Here is a 20,321-nt window from a genome sequence, read left to right on the forward strand (position 1 = left end):
CACAAGTATACATATGTAACAAACCTGCACGTTATGCACATGTACCCTAGAACTTAAAGTATAATAAAAAAAAAAAAAAAAAAAAAAAAAAAGAAGGTGACTTCCCAAGATGCTTGTCAACGTGTTTCTGCTTCTCCAAATAAATAGATTGATTCTAAATTTATATTGTAGTGTCAGGATACATGTTGAATTGTTTTACATACTTTTTCAGTTACCATCTTCTTTTTAATTAAAAAAATATTTTAGAGACAGGTTCTTGCTCTGTATCCCAGGCTGGGGTGCAGTGGCCCAATCATAGCTCACTGTAACCTCAAACTTCTGGACTCAAGTAATCCTGCCTGGGCCTTCAAAGCACTAGGATTACAGACGTGAGCCACCCTGCCTGGCCTGTCATCTTAAAATAAGTCTGAGAAGGCTATAAAGCAAGATCCTCTTCATATTACAAAGAGCTTTATTTTAGAGAAGACCTGGGCAGCTGTTTGAATGTCATTTTAGGTCTCATGTGAAGCTATTAAATATATGGGTAAAAACAACTTTCATTTTTGAGATTTCTCTTATTCACAGATTTGGTATTTGAGTTTGGGGTTTAGTTTGTTGTGATGCATTCAGTGTGGCAGAACAGAATGAAGAATCAGAAATTGAATAACAGTTCTAAGAACCTTTATCATTTTTCATCAATAATTTTTAATGTAATAGTTTATCTCTTCCAGCTACTGGATTTTTATTACCTTTTCATTTGTTCACACTTAGTCCTATAAGAATAAAAGCTAGAGATTAGTTCATAGTGATCCAACTGAAAAAGCCCTAAAGTGGTGATTAAAATGCATAGGCTTTACCCAAACTCATAATGGAAACAGCAAGTCCCTAGATGTGGATGATATTGCTTGGAGGCCATGAGCTCCCACTAATTAGCTCTGAGACTCTGGACTAGTTGAACTAAAGGGAATTTTCTGTGGTTTTTGACTTATGAAGAGATCTAGCAAAAGGCGGAAGACTTCAAGGGCTCTTTAAAACACACCTACTGGCTGGGTGGGATGGCTCACACCTATAATCTCAGTACTTTGGGAGGCCAAAGTGGGTGGATCACTTGAGGTCAGGAGTTCGAGAGCAACCTGGCCAACATGGTGAAACTCCGTCTGTACTAAAAAATACAAAAATTAGCCAAGTGTGGTGTCACGTGCCTGTAATCCCAGCTACTTGGGAGGCTGAGGCAGGAGAATCACTTGAACCCGGGGGGCTGAAGTTGTAGTGAGCCGAGATTGTACCTCTGCCCTCCAGCCTGGGTGACAGAGCCAGACTTTGTCTCAAAAAGCAAACAAAAAACACCTACTGAATGCCTGAAAAGAGGATTCCTTTGGTAAGCTTTTTAGTGCTTTAAAACATAATTTAATAATATGCTATCAGGGATTTGTTTTAAAATAGTCTGGGTGGGGGGGCTGAAAAATGAGATTTATTAGATGACATAAGATTGACTCAGAATTAATCACTCTTGAACCTGGTGGATGGGTTCATGGAGAATGGGTTTAGAAGTTTTCCATGTATTTATGTTACACAATAAGCCTCAAGATTTACGCTAAAACTATTGGGTAAAGTACACTGAGTTTCGTCATTGTAGTTTGTTTCTTCAGGATTTACAGCCTAATATCCAATTCTGTAATTTTAGGTATTAGCTAGAGAAGACATTGATGAAGCAGTACGTGCAATATTATTTAGAGAAAATTCTGTTGTGAAGGTAAGAGTTGGCTCCACGCTGCATTCTAAGTGTGTTCTAGGGGAGCAAGAGTGTGCAGAACGACATGGCCAAGAGTCATGTCACCATGATCCAAGAGATTCATTTTGCAGGGGGAATGAGGATCCTGTAATTTACTTGTTTGTACGACATGGATCTGAGGTCATGCCCCCTTCTTGCAGGATCACTAAGAGGTCCCTAATCCCACTTGGTTCTGTCCTGAAGGGATCTGAGAAGCTGTCCTAATTGCTCCTTCTCTTCGTCCTGGTACTGAATAGAAACTCTTTCCTACTCACACTTGCCTCTTTCTCATGTGTTCCCACGTTGCAGTGGGGATATAGAAAACCACTAGAAACAAAATAAGCTTTTAAGGGTTATGACCAATCAGTAACTGATAGTCACTACGAAATTAGCTTAAGGGACATTTAACTTCAATGAGAGAGATGGAGTTATAATAATACTTGGGGAGGCTGAAGCAAGAACATTGCTTGAAACCAGGAGTTTGAGAGTTTGAGACCAGCCTGGGCAACATAGTGAGGCCCCATCACTATAAAAAATTTAAAAATTAGCCAGGCATGGTGGCACGCACCATAGTCCTAGCTACTCAGGAGGCTGAGGCAGGAGGATTGCTTGAGCCCAGGAGGTTGGGGCTGTAGTGAACTGTGACCATGCCACTATACTCTAGCCTGGGCGACAAAGTGAGACCTTATCTTTTAAACAGACAAAAGAGAATAAAGCTTTGACATTTGAATTGCAATTTACAATTTATAAAGAAAGTGCACATAAATTCCCATTTAAGCATCTGAAGAGATAGATGGGATTACCTCTCTTTCACAGGCCAGAGAGAGGTGTCACAGTCTAGTGTGCTTTCTACTCTACCAGTTTTGTCACAGACTTGTCCTGATGGCTAGACACAGGATGGGTGACCAGGGAATGCTTGGAAATCCTGAAAAAGAAACAAGAGTTTCATGAGTTAGGAATAACTTAATCTGATTCATGAGTTAGATGTGGTTTAATCTGAAGGCACAGTTGTGGTTTAGAAGTTTATGTGAGTTCTTCTGCTCTGTGTTCCCAGCTTCTCTTACTGTACTTTATTCTGTGCTTCAGTTATCTTATACTGGGGCTTTGCAACCTAAATGTGGCTGAGAGCTTAGTAGTGGGAACAGATGTTTTTTTCCCCCTTACTCAAATGACAATAAGTGAAACATTTCTTTATAATTTATTTTCCTTGTTTGTATCACTTCACTAGAGATTGGATACGTATTTTCAGCATCTGGATACTTTTAAGGAAAGAAGAAAAGAGATGTTACATAAAAAATGGGTTGAAAACGTTGCAGAGCCTCTTCAGCAGAGAATTATGGAAAAAGTAATTTCACATAAAGGGCTTAAAAAAATGAAACAAGAGAATGTTGAATATTATTTACAACACAGACATAAAATGGTACTGATGTTTTATTTTTCAAATAAAGTATAATTTGAAGAGTTAGTCTAACAGTTTCACTGGTTATACAAATAGTCTCCAGCTTATTTTTGTATTTAAGATGAGTTCATTGAATTGTGATACACATACTGCATTCTTAAGCCTGAGGTCCGAGGGGATAGGCGTGTTGACTTGGAACTAGATTTGTCAGGAATGATTTTATGTAGATGTTAATGGAGTTACTGTGGCTTAAATCATAAGGACATTTATCATTTACTTCACAAGACATTGAGAGGTAGGTGGTCTCGTGTTAGGTTCTGACAGCATAACAATGTCAGGTTTTTTCCTATTCTATTCTGCTATCCTTAGTATTTTCAGTTTATCCCCATCATTCTCACATTTGCCTGATGGTTGCTTATAGCTCCAGACATTAGGTCTTCATTCAGGGCAGGAAGAAGGAGGGGTAAGGAATGGTACCAGGGGCCTCTTCTCTTACACTACTCCTTTGCAGGAAGCAAAAAGAGTCCCCAGAGGCCCCTAGTCAGCTTTCCCTTAGGTCTGTTTGGCCAGGACTGGGTCATGAGGCAAATCTTAGCCATAAGCAGGACCTGGAAAGCCACTGTGGCTTTCTCATCTCTCTAGTAGGAAGTGGACAAAGGAGAATGCTATTGCATGGCTGAGTTAGCCAACCAGTAGGTGTTAGGACTAACAGTTTCTATACTCTGTTCTACAGTTTGGCTTTACAAAACAACAAAATTTGGTTTCTTAATTTGAAGATTTTTTTGATTTTGAGGTCAGGACTCTCTTTCAGAATTTAGGTCTATCTATTTGCAGTACCAAATACAAATCTGTTAACTTCAGGTGTGCACTACTGGAGCTTTCTTTCTTACCTCCACATATCTAGTAGATGTCTAGAGTAGTGGCTGGGTGCAGTGGGTCACCCCTGTAATCCCAGCACTTTGAGAGGCTGAGGTGGATGGATTGCTTGAGTCCAGGAGTTTGAGTCCAGCTTGGGCAACGTGGCAAAAACCCATTTGTACCCAAAAAACAAAGCCAGGTGTGGTTCTGTGCACTTGTCGTCCCAGCTACTTGGGAGGTTGAGGTGGAAGGATCACTTGAGCCTGGGAGGCAGAGGTTGCAGTGAGCCATGATCGTGGCACTGCACTCCAGCCTGGGTGACAGAGTGAGACCCTAGAGTAGGTTAGCTGAAATATTAGAACATTTATGAATATTTACTGAGCACAGTTTCTGAATATTTACCTTAAATACGTTTTCCTACACACTCTTAAGGGGCAGAGCTCAAGATTGAATCCAGATCTCCAAAGTGCAGAGTCTTATATTTGTGTCCAGAAATGTGATTTCATGGGTATAGGGAGGAAGATCTTAGAAATGGCATGTGTCGAAGTCCAAGTGATTTTAAATGTCAGTAAAGTCATTGTAAATCAACTGTATGAGCTGGGTTCCCAGAAAACATACAGCTCTCAGGCAAGAGAGGCTGTTCTTAAGAGTGGGAAGCATCAGAGTCTTGGTCCATCCTGTCCTTATCCTGTCATTATCCTGCGAGCCCCTGTGCCCGGCCTACAATCCTTTTATATGAAGAAAAACCAAATTATAAAAGGGTAGAGCAGGTTTCTTTGGTTTTTTATTCTTAGGAGCTCTGGAGTTGGGGGAAACCTAGTCATTTTAGAAGTCTTGTAGTTATTCTCTATTTAAAAAAGTCTATTTAAAAGTCTATTCTAAAAAGTCTATTCTCTATTTAAAAGTCTATTCTCTATTTAAAAAGTCTATTCTTTTTAAACTCTATTTAAAAAGTCTATTCTTTTTAAACTCTATTTAAAAAGTCTATTCTTTTTAAACTATTAACTTTTTAACTTTTTAAACTATTAACTTTTTAAACTTATTAACTTTTTAAACTTAACTTTTTAAACTTAACTTTTTAAACTTAACTTTATTTTAAACTTAACTTTTTAAACTTAACTATTAACTTTTTAAACTTATTAACTTTTTAAACTATTTAAGTCTATTCTTTTTAAACTCTATTTAAAAAGTCTATTCTCTATTTAAAAGTCTATTTAAAAGTCTATTTTAAAGTCTATTTAAAAGTCTATTTAAAAGTCTATTTAATAGTCTATTCTCTATTTAAAAAAGTCATTTTAGAAGTCTTGTAGTTATTCTCTATTTAAAAAAGTCTACAAAAGCATTTCCTTTGAGTTTTAGAGTAGTTTAGACTCCTGTGGAATTTACACTGTGCACAAGGCATGGATACGTGTGATCACTTGTTTATTCATTTACTCACATTCAGCAAACTTGAAGCACAAGAAGGAGAGAGAGAGGTGTGGACAGCTTGTGCAGTGGAGTGTGGCGAGTGTCACAGAAGTCAGCACAGGGATTATGGGATTTGGGAGGGAATACTCCTTTCTACCGGAGATACAGGAGGAATTTCAGCACAGGCTGCCCGTGAGAGCTCATACTTGAGGTTGTAATGAGTCTTCAGATTTTTAAACCGCCAATACAGGAGTTAAAATTGAGAAATGTAGGTTTCAGTTTTTTGCTCCCATGCAGCAGAAGTAGCTACCTGATATGACTATTACTTTTTTAAAAGATATGTAAGGCTCTGAAGGTGGAAGCGGTTTCTTTTGCTTCTCCCAGAGAACCAAGCCAGGTCAGTGATAGGAAGATGAACAGATTCTTTTGGTTCTGGGTAGAGTGTCATCATCTAGGGTGCTGGAGGCAGTACATGTTATGCTGCCTGGTTTATTCAGTAATTGCTTACCTAGCACTTCAGTCCAGCACTGGGATGAGTGCTGTGGGGGAAATGGAGGGGAAAAATAGTCCCTCTGTCTAAGGCTTATCAGGAGCAGGGAGAAAAAATACTTCTGTATGTCCCTACCCTTTGACACAAACTCATAGCTCGGGTCACCTGACCCTCTGTTCTCACAGGCCCTTACAGACCAGTCGTCAGCTTCCCTAGGAGACATGCGTCCTCCCAGCCTGGGTTAGGAGCGCTGCCCCTGCTCCTACAGGATCCTGAGCTGGCCCCTCTCAGGACTAGATTGTCACTGTGGATGACTAGGCTGTTCTAGACTAGGAGATCTTTGAAGACAGGATCTAGCCTGGATGTGGCACACAATGGCAACACAAATATTTACCGGCTGATGCAATGACACAGTAGAGCACTTAACAGAAGTGCGTCTCTTCTATCTGGGCGGCCCTCCCTCCCTCCCTCATTCAGCCATTTAAGGCTCTGTGCGACATCCTCATCTGAGGTGATGCCCTTCCACTGCTGTGTAGGTTGGCACATTCCTGGGCCTCTCTTCTCAGCTGCTTTGGTGTACAGTAAGGGCATACTTGCATGCTTAGGTCAGACTTTATTTAAATTTCAATGTTTAGATTCGGGGGTATACATGTAGGTTTGTTATATGGGTATATTGCATACTGCTGAGGTTGGGGTGTGATTGAATCTGTCACCCTGTTAGTAAGCAGAGTCCCGAATAGGTCGTTTTTCAACCCTTGCCCCCTCCTGCCCTTCCCACTCTTGTAGTCCTCAGGGTCTATTGTTCCCATCTTTATGTGGAACACATTTTAAAAGCTTAATACAGACTGCACTCTGGTCCTCAAAGAGTCTCATTTTTCTTGTAGGTTACAGTCCCACCATTTGTTGATCCTCTGTTTCAAAGACAGCAAGAGGTGGATGAAGAGAAGAGAACTGGTCTTCAATGTGAGACAGGTGCTTTGTGATCATTGGGCCTCATTTTTTTGAGACTGCTATTTGTCTAGTGACTTCTCACTCCAAGAGCAACTGGAGTTCTTGAAGAGTGTTGATTTTGATTTTTTATCTTCCTGTAGGAAAACGACATTCCATCAAAGAATTTAAGGAAATAGAGAAGGCCAGGCTGCATGCCAGCTCACCCTACTTCACTTTCACTTCACACCGTGTGATTCCAAAAGAGTGGCATAAAGCCTCCGCAAGAGCCAGGACTCAAACTTGCAAATACAGGTACAGATGAGCAGAACAAATATTTGTTTAACTTGCAACTTCCTTTATTTCCTACTGAAGCTCTTGTAACTAGTCACACTTTTGTCTTTTAGTAGTTTATAGTTTTATTATTACTATCATCACATTTGTATTATGAAATATATGTAGAGGACAGAATAAAACATAAACAGCTTAACAAGTCCCTGAGTCAGTCCTGTGGAATCACCAGCCATTTCAAGAAAGGGATCCTGCCCCCTCCCAAGACAGTCTCCTCCCTGCCCCAGAGCTCTCTTCACTTTATAAGTGTTCACTTCCTTGCCCTCCCTGTGGTGTTATCAACTAACTTTGTGTCCTTAAACAATATAGTTTATCTTGCATATTTTTGAATTTTATATAAACAGAACCTGAAAGCATTTATTCTTTTATGACTGACTCTTTAAAAAACATCTCTATTAAAATATAATTTACAGGCTGGGCACGGTGGCTCACGCTTGTAATCCCAGCACTTTGGGAGGCCGAGGCGGGCGGATCACCTGAGGTCAGGAGTTTGAGACTAGCCTGGCCAACATGGTGAAACCCCATCTCTACTAAAAATACAAAAATTAGCTGGACGTCGTGGCAGATGCCTGTGGCAGAAGCTACTCGGGAGACTGAGGCAGGAGAATCACTTGAACTCGGGAGGCAGAAGTTGCCATGAGTCGAGATCATGCCACTGCACTCCAGCCTGGGCAACAGAGTGAGACGCCATCAAAAAAAAAAAAAAAAAAGATGCAACTTACATACCATAAAATTCATCTGTTGGGGGTTTGTACATGTGTAGTTCATTGTGTGACTGCTTTTACTCACCATTAAGTTTTTCAGATTCCTTTCTGTTGTTCATATAGCTCCAGTGTGTTAACTTCTATTTTCAGAGTGTATTCTGTTGTATTTGACTATGCCATCGTTTAGGCAATCCACTGTTGTGGACATTTGGGTTGTTTCCACATTTTGGCTATTATGAACGATCCAGTTTGGTATTTTGGTTCCCACAATCCACATTTATTATTTAGTTAGTTAGTTAGTTTTGAGTCGGAGTCTCACTCTGTTGTCCAGGCTGGAGTGCAGTGATGTGATCTCAGCTCACTGCAACCCCCGCCTCCTCGGTTCAAGCAGTTCTCTGCCTCCGCCTCCCAAGTAGCTGGGATTACAGGTGGCTGCCACCACGCCCAGCTAATTTTTGTATTTTTAGTAGAGATGGGGTTTCACCATCTTGGCCAAGCTGGTCTTGAACTCCTGATCTTGTGATCTGCCCGCCTCGGCCTCCCAAAATGCTGGGATTACAGGCGTGAGTCACCGTGCCTGGCCCACAATCCACATTTCTTAGGATATATACCCCAGAGTGGAGTTTGTTGAGTTGTAGGATAATATTAAACTGTTTTGCCAAGAGACTGTTTCAGTTTACACCCCCATCAGCATGGGGGAGAAATACTGTTGCTTCTCATTCTCCTTTACCCTTGGTGTATAATATTATCATCTGAGTAAAGCTGGTAGCTATATAACAGCATTTTTCGCGTTATCAGTGAAACTGAGCACTTTTCATGTCTTTATTGGCTGTTGGGTTTCTTCATTTGAGAAGCATCTGTTCGAGACTTTTGCCATTTTTTTTTTCTGTTGGGATGTTTGGTCTTTCTTACTGATTTTCCTTATATATTCTGGCTATAAACCCTTTTTCACTTATTTGTGTTATAAGTATCTTTTCCTATTTTGTGGGTTGCAGTTTTACTCTTCCTAATGGTATTTTTTAATGAATAGATATTCTTAATGTTGATATAGTCAAACCTATTTTTCTTTTCCTTTATAACTAGTGCTTTTTATACATTATTTTAAAATGTCTTTTCCAAAAGCTGTATAGCCTTTTTTTTTTTTTTTTTTGAGACGGAGTGTTGCTCTATCGCCAGGCTGGAGTACAGTGGCATGATCTCGGCTCACTGCAACCTCCACCTCCCGGGTTCAAGTGATTCTCCTGCCTCAGCCTCCTGAGTAGCTGGGACTACAGGTGTGCGCCACCACACCCAGCTGATTTTTGTATCTTTAGTAGAGATGGGGTTTTACCATGTTGGCCAGGATGGTCTCTATCTCTTGACCTCATGATCTGCCCACCTTGGCCTCCCAAAGTGCTGGGATTACAGGCATGAGTCACTGTGCCTGGCCTGCTTTTATAGTTTTGCTTTTCAAATTTAGGCTTATAATCCAGTTAGAATTGCTTTTTGTATATATTTTATGTGGGACCCAGTTGAATTTTTTCCCTTTAATGACACCCATTTTCCTCAGTACCATTTATTGAAAATATAATTTCCCTGCTGTTCTGCAGCGTAGACTTTTATACAAATTCAGTGCTGTTATGTATACTTAATTTCCAGGTTCTCCATCCTTGCCTATTTGTTTACTATAGCTTTTTAATGAGTTTTGATACCTGATAGAACAAATACACCAATATATATTTTATAATTAGCTCACGTTTCATGTAGACATACACACATACAAACAAATTCCCAAACAAACAAAAAAGTAATGGCAGAAACCACAATTACTTTTGCACCAACCTAATGCTTGAGATTTCGATTGGGATTGTATTGAATCTGTAGATCAATTTAGGGAGAATTGACATCTTTACAATTTTGAGTCCTCTAATCAATGAACATGGTATCTATCTCTCCATTAATGTGGGTCTTATTTTATGTAAGGGAGTGGTTCTTTTTTTTTTTTTTTTTTTTTTTTGAGACGGAGTCTCGCTCTGTCGCCCAGGCTGGAGTGCAGTGGCTGGATCTCAGCTCACTGCAAGCTCCGCCTCCCGGGTTCACGCCATTCTCCTGCCTCAGCCTCCCGAGTAGCTGGGACTACAGGCGCCCGCCACCTCGCCCGGCTAGTTTTTTGTATTTTTTAGTAGAGACGGGGTTTCACGTGTTAGCCAGGATGGTCTTGATCTCCTGACCTTGTGATCCACCCGTCTTGGCCTCCCAAAGTGCTGGGATTACAGGCTTGAGCCACCGCGCCCGGCCGAAGGAGTGGTTCTTAATCAAATTGATTAAGAAGCTGGCAATGTTTGGAGACATTTCTGGTTGTCAGGGGCGTGGGGTTCTACAGGCATCTGATACGGGACATAGGGCAGGGATGTGGCCAAATATCCTACAACAAAGAATACTCAGCCCCAAATGTCAGTAAGTACTATGGATAAGAAACCATGTCTGAAGGTCTTGTAGATCTTTGTTTAGATTTATTCCTACTTATTCCTATTTTATTATTATATGTAATTTCATTTTCTAGGTAATTGTAATGTATAGAAATAAAAATGATTTCATATATTGAATTTGTATTTGGCAACCTTGCTAAACTTTATTATGAGTTCTGACATTTTATCTATAGAGTCTTTTGGATTTTCTATGTACACAATATTCTTTTTATTTTTTTGAGATGGAGTCTCACTCTGTCACCCAGGCTGGAGTGCAGTGGCATAATTTTGGTTCCCTGCAACCTCCGCCTCAACCTCCTGAGTAGCTGGGATTACAGGTGTGCACCACCACACCTGGATAATTTTTGTATTTTTAGTAGAGATGAGGTTTCACCATGTTGGCCAGGCTGGTCTCGAACTCCTGACCTCAGGTGATCCACCTGCCTTGGCCTCCCAAAGTACTGGGATTACAGGTGTGAGCCACTGCGCCCAGCCCACAATATTATCTTCTAATAAAGAGAATTTTATGTCTTGTTTTCCATTCCTTATACCTTTTATTTCTTTTCCTTACCTTACAGTACCAGTTAAGATCTCTGGCACAAAGCTGAAGTGGTGAAAATTGGCTTCCTTGTGCTATTTTTAAAGGGAAAACTTTTGGTGTTTTTTGTGTTTTACGTTATTTTTAGATTTCCATTAATAAATTAAGGAATTCATTTTCTTAGTTTGCTATGAGTTTTTTTTTTTTTAGATCATGAATAGATTTTGACATATATTAATTTTTATGCATTTATTGATATTACAATTTTTTCTCCTTTGTTCTGTTAATGTGGACATTTTTATTTTATTTTATTTTTTGAGACGTAGTCTTGCTCTGTTACCCAGGCTGGAGTACAATGGCACAATATTGGCTCACTGCACCCTCTGCCTCTCAGGTTCAAGTGATTCTCCTGCCTCAGCCTCCTGAGTAGCTGGGATTATAGGCGCCCACCACCATGCCTGGCTAATTTTTATATTTTTAGTAGAGAAGGGGTTTCACGTTGGTCAGGCTGGTCTCAAACTCCTGACCTCAAGTGATCCACTCACCTTGGCTTCCCAGAGTGCTGGGGGATTTATAGACATGAGCCTCTGCGCCCCTTCTGTGGAAAATTACACTGACTCATTTTAAAAATATTTTATTACAAACATTTTCAAATGCTCTGAATGTAGAGAGTGCAACACATTCCTATGTACCTATCACCCAGGTTCAGCAGCCATCAACATTTTGCCGTTCTCTCTCTCTCTCTCTCTCACTTTACCCCACTTTCCCTTTTGTGCTCACACTTTTGTGGGAAAATTCTAGGTCTCAGGTCATGTCATTTATACTCTACTATGTACCTCATGACAAATAACACAGAAATATTGTTTCCCAGTTTTCATAAATGTGCATCTGCTCATGAAAAATCTGTTTGCTTTAAGACATCTTTATTTCCCTTCTTTTTTCAACTTAACTTTATTTTTCATAACAAATTTTATGTTCACAGCAGACTTGAGTGGAAAGTACCTAGAGAGTTCTCAAACACCTCCTGTCCCCAACAAACAACCTCCCCGACTGTTGACATCCTGCACCACAGTGGCACAAACTACATTATCACCCAAAGTTAATAGTTTACATTAGGGTTCCACTCTTGGCATTGTACATTCTATGCTTTTTGACAAATGTACAATGACATGAATCCATCATTCTGTTCCAGTGTCACACAGAATAGTTTCACTGTCCTAAAAATCATCTCTGCCCATTCATCTCTCCTCCCCACTAACCCCTAGCAACCAGTGATTTTTTATTTTTTTACTTTTAATTTTTATTTCTTTATTTTTTTACTGTATCCATTGTTTTGCCTTTTACACAATGGAATGTGGTTGGAATCATACAACATTTAGCCTTTACAGACTTCACCTTCATTCTTTTTTTTTGAAATGAAAGGCCTCACATATTTATTACTGAACCCAGCCAACCAACGCATTCATAATAGATTCAGAGAGGAAAATACGTCGAACTCTCCAGAGAGTGGTGACATTTTCAGTTTGATATGGTAATGTGATCGTGACCTTCAGACAGCACAAATATATGTGCCATCTTGTGTGCAATTCCTTACGGACCCAGCTTGGTTCTTCTCCAATGTCTCCTTTTGGAGTTATACCTTATTTTATTTCCAGTTTTCATCCGAATCCACTGGGGAATGGGACGATTTTGCTTTTGTTTCTTGGCCAGGAATCGCTTAATCCTGAAAGTCTTGTGAGAAGACATGGCGAGAAGTGGAGGCAAGAACACACCACGATGGCGGAGAAAGGAAAAGAGGGCTTCACCTTCATTCTTAAAGGATGTTTTCAGGATTAAGAATGTTAGGTTGGCAGTTATTTTCTTTCAGCATGTATCTTATTGTCTTTTACTCTTTCAATTGAGAAGTCACTTGCTAGTCTTACTGTTGTTCCTTTGAAGGTAATCTGTCTTTTCCCCTGAATGCTTTTATGATTTTCTCATTGTCTTTGATTTTTTGTAGTTTTACATGATGTGTCTAGATGTGGACTTCTTTTTATTTATCCTACTTGGAATTCATAGGTCTTCTTGAATCTGTAGGTTAATGTCCTCAGTTAGTTCTAGAAAGTTTTCAGTTATTTTTTCTTTGTTACCTCTGCCATATTCTCCTCTCCTTTCTTTTGGGTACTCTAGTTAAACACACATTTTAGATTTTCTCACTGATTCCCTCTCTGTCTCTTATCATTTTTGTATATTTTCTATCCTTTTTGTGTTTCCATGTGTGGTTTCAGATATTTTATAATCTCTTTTGTTGTGTCTGTTTGTTGTTAAAGCCATCCATTGAATTATTATTTTCAGTTGTTTTATAGATCTAGAATTTCTATTTGATTTGTAAATTTGTTATTTTTAGTGCTAGCATACACGTGCAGGTTGTGCAGGTTTGTTACACAGGTAAATGTGCACCCAGGTGATCAACCCATCACCTAAGTATTAAACCCAGCATGCGTTAGCTATTTTTCATAATGCTCTCCCTTCCCCCTCCCCACCCCTCCTTGATTCTTTTTCAAATAGGTTTTGGGGAATGCTGTCTGTACTTGGGGCCTGGAGAGTTCTGTCCTCCATTGAGAAACCAAGTGCATTGCTTGACTTGCCTATTAGGGGGAGGGTGATGTTGAGAACAAGGTTAAATACCCATCTGCCAGGACATCAACCAGACCCGAGGAGAAAAAAATCCACCAAAGATGCTAGAAGCACAGAGGAATCAGTCTCTACACTGGTACTTAATATTGGTGACCTGGTATTTAAAATGCTCCCACAGAGGAAGGCAAGAGTTCGAGATTGTCAACTCATTCCTGAAGGCTCTCCCATCTCTGGAATTGTTTTTAAAGCTGTTTAATGATTTTAAAATTCTTATTTTTGATGGTAAATTTTCTGTTTTTTCTTCTCTATTTATTTCAGCAGGACTTTTAGCCTGTGCCGACTTCTATATTCTACACAAACGTGGAAGTCTGTTATACTCTCTCAACATTTTGTTTTCATTCCCCATCCTGAGTTTTGTTGGAATAAACAGTGCTACTTTGTTTCTGCTTCCCCTAGTGATTTTGAAGTTTTATGTATTATTTCTGGTTTTATGGTTCCTTTATCATTTTAACAAACATTTTTATTTAAACAACAGTAATTACACAACCCCCCACCCCCGCAACAAGACAAAGGCTTCATGTTGCTTTGTTGGCGTCATCTCCCCTCTGGCTCCTCCGCTGGTATTCTTCCTTCAGGCTGGTCTCCTCCAATCCATTTTCCGCCCAGCAGCCAGAGTGGTCTTTTTTAAGTGATCAGCACTCCTCCACTGGAACCCTTCAGTGCCATTCCCCTTACGACAAAGCCCAGGCCCTCAACATGGCACATGAGGCACCATCTGGGCCCTACCACCCTTTCTGGCCTCAGCCCAGAAGTCCCATCGACCTAAAGAAAAGAAAGATTGATTAACCACAAAAACCTCTGGCTCAAGTCAGCACATTGATAACTCCCTGACCTGCCAGGCTGTTGCCTGCCTTTGCTCCCTCTGTCTGTCACTGGCCATTCCAGTGCAGGCAAGAGGGCAGTTGTCACAGGGACACAGAACTCTCCAGCACCTTACTGGCCCTTTCCTCCATCAGCGAGCCCCCTGAGGGCACGGACTGTGTCTTACTAATCTTGGTGTTCCCAGCACTTAGCTGGAGCATAGTAGATCATGAATAAGTGGTTGTTGAATGAATGAATGGAGGAAGAAAAGAGAAGGCTTATTTCCCTCGATAGGGCTAGGCTTCCTGGGGCAGAAATGATGGCAGCCCTGGTGAAATTCCTCCGGGAAGATACACCCAGAGGATGCCTCGCGTGGCTATTTGATGAAGTAAGAAAAGGACTTGACAGTACGTGGCGAGGTGAGGCAGAGACAGTTTGATTACAAAAGCCAGAGTCTTTCTCAAAGGAAAGGTGAGAGAGGGGCTCCATATGTTAGAGAGCACCGGTATGTCATGGAAGCCAAGCCAGGAAGGGAGCCAGGCTGCTCGGGGGACCGACTGGGAGGCTGGAGCCAGGCTGCCTCTTTGGGGCTATGTGGCACTCACATCACTTCTCTTTGTGAACCTGCTCCGTTTCTCTATCTTGGCACACGGGCTTTCTGTGCTTTCCTGTGAGTGCTGGCAAGTGGAGGCGCCGTCCTGCCTGACTTTCTGGTTAAGCACTCGGAGGCTGCCTGGAAGCCCCTTTGTCCCAACTACAGCAATAGGGATTGAGGCTCTGGACCTGGTGCCTCAGCCATGCCTGGGGAAGGGTCCCCGAGTCACCACCTCCCTAGGAATTCGGCCAGCAGAGATACGGACTGGGCAGGCAAATTGAGGCACAGCCACCAGTGATGGCTGGTCAGTTGTTCCTTCTCAGAAGTGACGATTGAGTTCAATACATTAATCTTCAGAAACTATTTGATGGTACAATTCCATCTGTGCTGAATCGAGACAATTTTTTTCTGCTTTTCTTCACAGTCCTGAAAAGCTCATCTGTGCAGACAAGGAACAGAAAAGAAAAGAGAAAAAGACCACCGACCTAAGTCAGGCTGCGTTTGAAAGGCAGTTCCTTTCCTCAAAACTCAGCCAGAAGAACAAAGTGGGTGAAAGGAAGGGTCTGGTAAGCAGAGGCCTGGGGCGGGGCTGGCATGCAGGGCTTCAAGCAGCACATACTGGTTCCAGAATGAGCCACCGCCACAGCCCTCCCTGTCAGATAAGCACCCAAGGGCGGAGGAGGCATGGCCCAAGAAGAAGGGCATGAAGAGGAGGAGGGAGAAATGGCAGGTGGCCTCAGGCTCAGCACTGCAGCTCTGACAAGGCCCCTCAGGCGGGGAAGCCTTGTATGAAGAAACTCAGACAAGTGGTAAATGTGGGACCTGGACCCCACTTCCTGGAGACAGATCCTGTCCTTCCAAGGTGAGGGCCAACCTGGCCACAGGGGCTTTTCCCCCTGAGATTTCTTCAGCGCCTTTGCCTGGGCCTTTGCCCTTCTGCCACTTTCCCGCCATTTTCCACTTACTCCATCCAAACTGCACCAAAAATCGTGTTCTCCTTAGTCCACACACAACAGGTGTGAAGTTTTTGAAATGAAATTTATACCAAAAAATTAGGGCAAGATGAGATTTTTTAATATTTAAAAGGTATTTTTATATCTAGGAATTTTCTGAGTACAGATTTCTTATCTGGAGCTCATGGTTCATTTGACACGGTTTTCAGCTCCTGGTCTATTTCCCCTTTCATTCTCTCTGCCACGCCCCGTACCCTGAGGCCTGAGGCGCAGGACCCTCCCAGGGAAGGCCTAGGGCCTCCGGCTCGGTACCTGACAGCATCACTCCCACCCCTTACCACCACACACACAGGATGGGGGACTGCTGCTGCTCTCCAGCCTGTGAGCCTGGATAGCTATTTTGTGACCCAGCTCCTGCTGAGTCCCATTGCTGTCCCCGGTCTCTCCAGGAAGTCAGGGATTCTCCATCTGTGGTAAGTTACCTGTGACTCTTCAGCAGTTTCTTCTGAGCATAATTATATCTGAGAGCACAGGGGGCTCCTCATTCCGTATATTTTTCAAATATTCAAGATGTACAACGTGATGATTTGCTATAAGTACTCATTGTGAAATGTTCGCCACAGTCAAGCTTGTTGACATACCCACCAGCTCACATTTACTGTTTTCATGTGTGTGGTGAGAATACTCACGATCTACTCTCTGAGCCAATTGCAAGTGTATGTTATTAGTAACTGTAGTGTCCGTGTTGTCCAGTAGGCTTCTAGAACCTACTGTTACTCGTGGAGGGTCTTTACTATGAGTTGTCCAGGTCCTTGGCATTTTGAACAAAGAATTGACCAAAACACAGAGTAGCAGAGGAATGAAACGCGGGGAGCGAAGCAGCCAAAGCAGGGATTTATTCAAGAGAGAAAGCGCTCTGCAGGGTGGGAGCGGGCCCAGCAAGGGCTCATGGGTGTTAAGTTCCCTGTTTGAGGTTCTTATCTGCTACTCCGTATCTGGATGAAGGATTTGGTCCCTGGCTGATTAAAGGCTGAGGTGAATTGGCGCCCTGTGCAGATGAAGGGATGGTCCCTGCGTTGCCTGCAGCTCATCCAGGGCACTCTCCCTTTCCATCTGAGACGTTGTAGGGAGAGTAGGCTTTGATCCTTTGCTGCTGGGCTTGGGGACGGGGTTTTCCTTTTGGTTCCGCTTTCAGAAGTGTGTGTTAACTGGCCTCAGGTTCCCTGCCCCCAGACCCAGGTGTTTGCCTTGTGATCCAGCTTTGGGGAGGCAGCTCGAATTGGCCTTGGGTTTCCTGTGCCCAGACCTTGCTGTTTTCTCAGACCTTGGTGTTGTCCCTGTCTCCAGACCCTGTTCTCCAGACCCTGTTCTCCTACCTCAATACTTACCATGGAAAGTTTGTACCAACACCTGTCACCTCACTGCACCCACGCCCTGACTCTGGTAACCACCCTTCTACTGTTTGGTTGGGTTCGACGTCTTTAGATACCACATATTATTACAGGAAGGGGGTCCTGATCCAGACCCCAAGAGAGGTTTCTTGGATCTCAAGCAAGAAAGAATTCAGGGCCAGTCCACAGTGCAAAGTGAAAGTAAGTTTATTGAGAAAGTAAAGGAAGAAAAGAATGACTACTCCATAGACGGAGCAGCGCGGAGGGCTGCTGGTTGCCCATTTTTATGGTTATTTCTTGATGGCATGCTAAATAAGGGGTGGATGACTCATGCCTCCCTTTTAGACCATATAGGGTAACTTTCTGACTTTGCAATGGCGTCTGTAAACTGTCACGGTGCTGGTGGGAGTGTAGCAGTGAGGACCACCAGAGGTCACCGTTGTCGTCGTCTTGGTTTTGGGGGGTTTTGGCTGGCTCCTTGTTATTAGCCTGTTTTATCAGCAAGGTCTGTACGAACTGTATTTTGTGCTCACCTCCTATCTTATCCTGTGACTTCGAATGCCTCACCGTTTGGGAATGCAACCCAGTAGGCTTCAGCCTTATTTTACCCAGCTCCTATTTAAGATGGCGTCCTGGTTCACACACCTCTGACAGTATGAGATCAGGCAGTATTTGTCTTTCTGTGCCTGGCTTCTTTCGCTTAGCATAACATCCTCCACGTTCACCTATGTTGTTGCAAATGACAGGACTTCCTTCTCTTCTCAGGCGGGTTAATGGTCCGTGGTTTGTGTACCATATGCATTTTCTTTACCAGTTCGTGTCAGTGGACACTTAGGTTGTTCCCATTTTTTGGCTATTGTGAATAATGCTGCAATGAACACGGGAGTGTGGATATCCCTTCAAGATAGTGATTTTATTTCCTTTGAATATATGTATATATACCCAGAAGTGGGATTGCTGAATTGTATGGTCATTCTATTTTTAGTTTTTTTGGAAACCTCCATGCTGTTTTCTGTAATGGCTGTAGTAATCTACATTCCACCAACAATGTACAAGGGTCCCGTTATATGTAAAGTTTCAGTACCACAAAAGAAATAGCCCTCGAATATAACATTTTCTTTTTAATTCTCAGCAAGGCAAGGTACTTCTAGTTATTGTTGTTGACCAACTAAAACTGGTAATGGCTATCTAAATTTACTGTCCCCGTTGTACTCTTTTTTTTTTTTTTTTTTTTTTTGAGATGGAGTCTTGCTCTGTCACCCAGGCTAGAGTGCAGTGGCGTGATCTCGGCTCACTGCAAGCTCTGCCTCCCAGGTTCACACCATTCTCCTGCCTCAGCCTCCCGAGTAGCTGGGACTACAGGCCCCGGCCACCACGCCCGGCTAATTTTTAGTAGAGATGGAGTTTCACCGTGTTAGCCAGGATGGTCTCAATTTCCTGACCTCGTGATCTGCCTGCCTCGGCCTCCCAAAGTGCTGGGATTACAGGCGTGAACCACTGTGGCCGGCCCCAAGGCAAGGTACTTCTGGATAAAAGGTGCGCCCTTACAGATGAAACAATGGTGAGCGCACACGTGGACAAGGGAGGAGAGGGTTCTTATCCCTGACGCACATGGCCCCTGCTGCTGTGTTGGTCCCCTATTGGCTAGGGTTAGACCGCACAGGCTAAACTAATTCCAATTGGCGAATTTAAAGAGAATGACGGGGGGGGTGAGTGCTTTGGCGGGAGTCAAGGCAGAGCAGGTAGCAGATAATTGGAATGAGTTAGGGTGGAGGAGGTGATCAGAATGAGTCAGGGTGGAGCAGGTAATCGAAAAAGGTTGCTTTACGAGGAAGTTTAAAAGTAGAAGCCAAAAAGAGTGGAACATACTGACATATTCTTTGAAAAGAAATTTAGAACTCTTACCTAACAGTCCCACACAAGTGAACACTTGTGATCTTTTGACTTTTTCCTAATCAACCTAACAGGTGTGAGGGGACATCTCATTGGGGTTTTGATTTGCATTTCCTTGATGATTAGCGACGTTGGACATTGAGCACCTTTTTATATACCTGTTGACATTTGTATATTTTTTGGGGGGCGGGAGGGAGGCTTTGAAAAAATCTCTGTTGAAGCTCTGTCCCCATTTTTAAATTGGGTTATTCACTTTTTTCCTATTGAGGTGAATGAGTTCCTTATGTATTTTGGATATTAACCCCTTATTTGATGTATGGTTTGGAAATATTTTCTCCCTTTCTGTAGGTTGCCTTTTTGTTTCCTTTGCTGTGCAGAAGCTTTTTAGTTTGATAGAGTCGCACTTGTTTATGTCAGATCTTATGTGACTGTGGTCAGTTCTACCCTTAATGGTTGGGTGGACTACACTAGTAGACCCAAGTGGACTGAGGTTTAAATGCAGTAGCAGTTAAGTTTTGCTTATGTCCCAGCACGTCCCAGTGGGTCAGCAGGCTGTCCCTCCTTTGTGCGGTCTTTTGGGGCCCTATCTCATGGGCCTGTGTCATCTTCAGCACCTGGCTTCTGAGGTTGCCCCAGGAACTCATTCCTGTCAACCTGAAAGGGGAAAGAGATCGTGGATGAGTTCTTCCTGGGAGTCAGGTGTATGTGGGCCGGGCTGAAGGCGGCGTGTCACTTCCTCTGATGTTCCCTGGGCTAGGACCCAGTCCCATGTCTGTCCCTAACTGTAGGGTGCAGGGGCACGGGGAAAAGTATTCCATGGCTGGTCTGCCCACAATGGCAGGAGAACATTTTGTGGACATCTGGTCATCCCTGCTGTACATACCACAAAAAGATTAGTTCTTTGGGCCGGGCACGGTGGCTCAAGCCTGCAATCCCAGCACTTTGGGAGGCCGAGACAGTTGGATCACGAGGTCAGGAGATCGAGACCATCCTGGCTGACACGGTGAAACCCTGTCTCTACTAAGAAATACAAAAAAAAAAACTAGCCGGGCATGGTGGCGGGCGCCTGTAGTCCCAGCTACTCGGGAGGCTGAGGCAGGAGAATGGCGTGAACCCGGGAGGCGGAGCTTGCAGTGAGCTG

At 42.6% G+C, this 20,321-nt stretch overlaps 1 protein-coding gene across 2 annotated transcripts in view; it reads left to right on the forward strand.

Moving 5' to 3' along the window:
- The window catches only part of FAM228A (family with sequence similarity 228, member A), a 22,243-nt gene that overhangs the window by 1,331 nt on the left and 591 nt on the right, over positions 1-20,321 (forward strand). The window contains exons 3-7 of one of the 2 annotated variants that reach the window (XM_011950935.1): positions 1,664-1,732; positions 2,979-3,170; positions 6,789-6,876; positions 6,996-7,146; positions 15,368-15,509. In XM_011950935.1, the coding sequence (XP_011806325.1) occupies positions 1,664-1,732; positions 2,979-3,170; positions 6,789-6,876; positions 6,996-7,146; positions 15,368-15,509 (642 nt within the window). Of the gene's footprint in view, positions 1-1,663; positions 1,733-2,978; positions 3,171-6,788; positions 6,877-6,995; positions 7,147-15,367; positions 16,633-20,321 lie in introns of those variants that run through there. The other variant, XM_011950941.1, reaches the window with a different exon arrangement.

Source organism: Colobus angolensis, unplaced genomic scaffold (genome assembly GCF_000951035.1).
Source record: "Colobus angolensis palliatus isolate OR3802 unplaced genomic scaffold, Cang.pa_1.0 Scaffold109, whole genome shotgun sequence".
In the NCBI taxonomy this organism is placed as follows: domain Eukaryota; kingdom Metazoa; phylum Chordata; class Mammalia; order Primates; family Cercopithecidae; genus Colobus; species Colobus angolensis.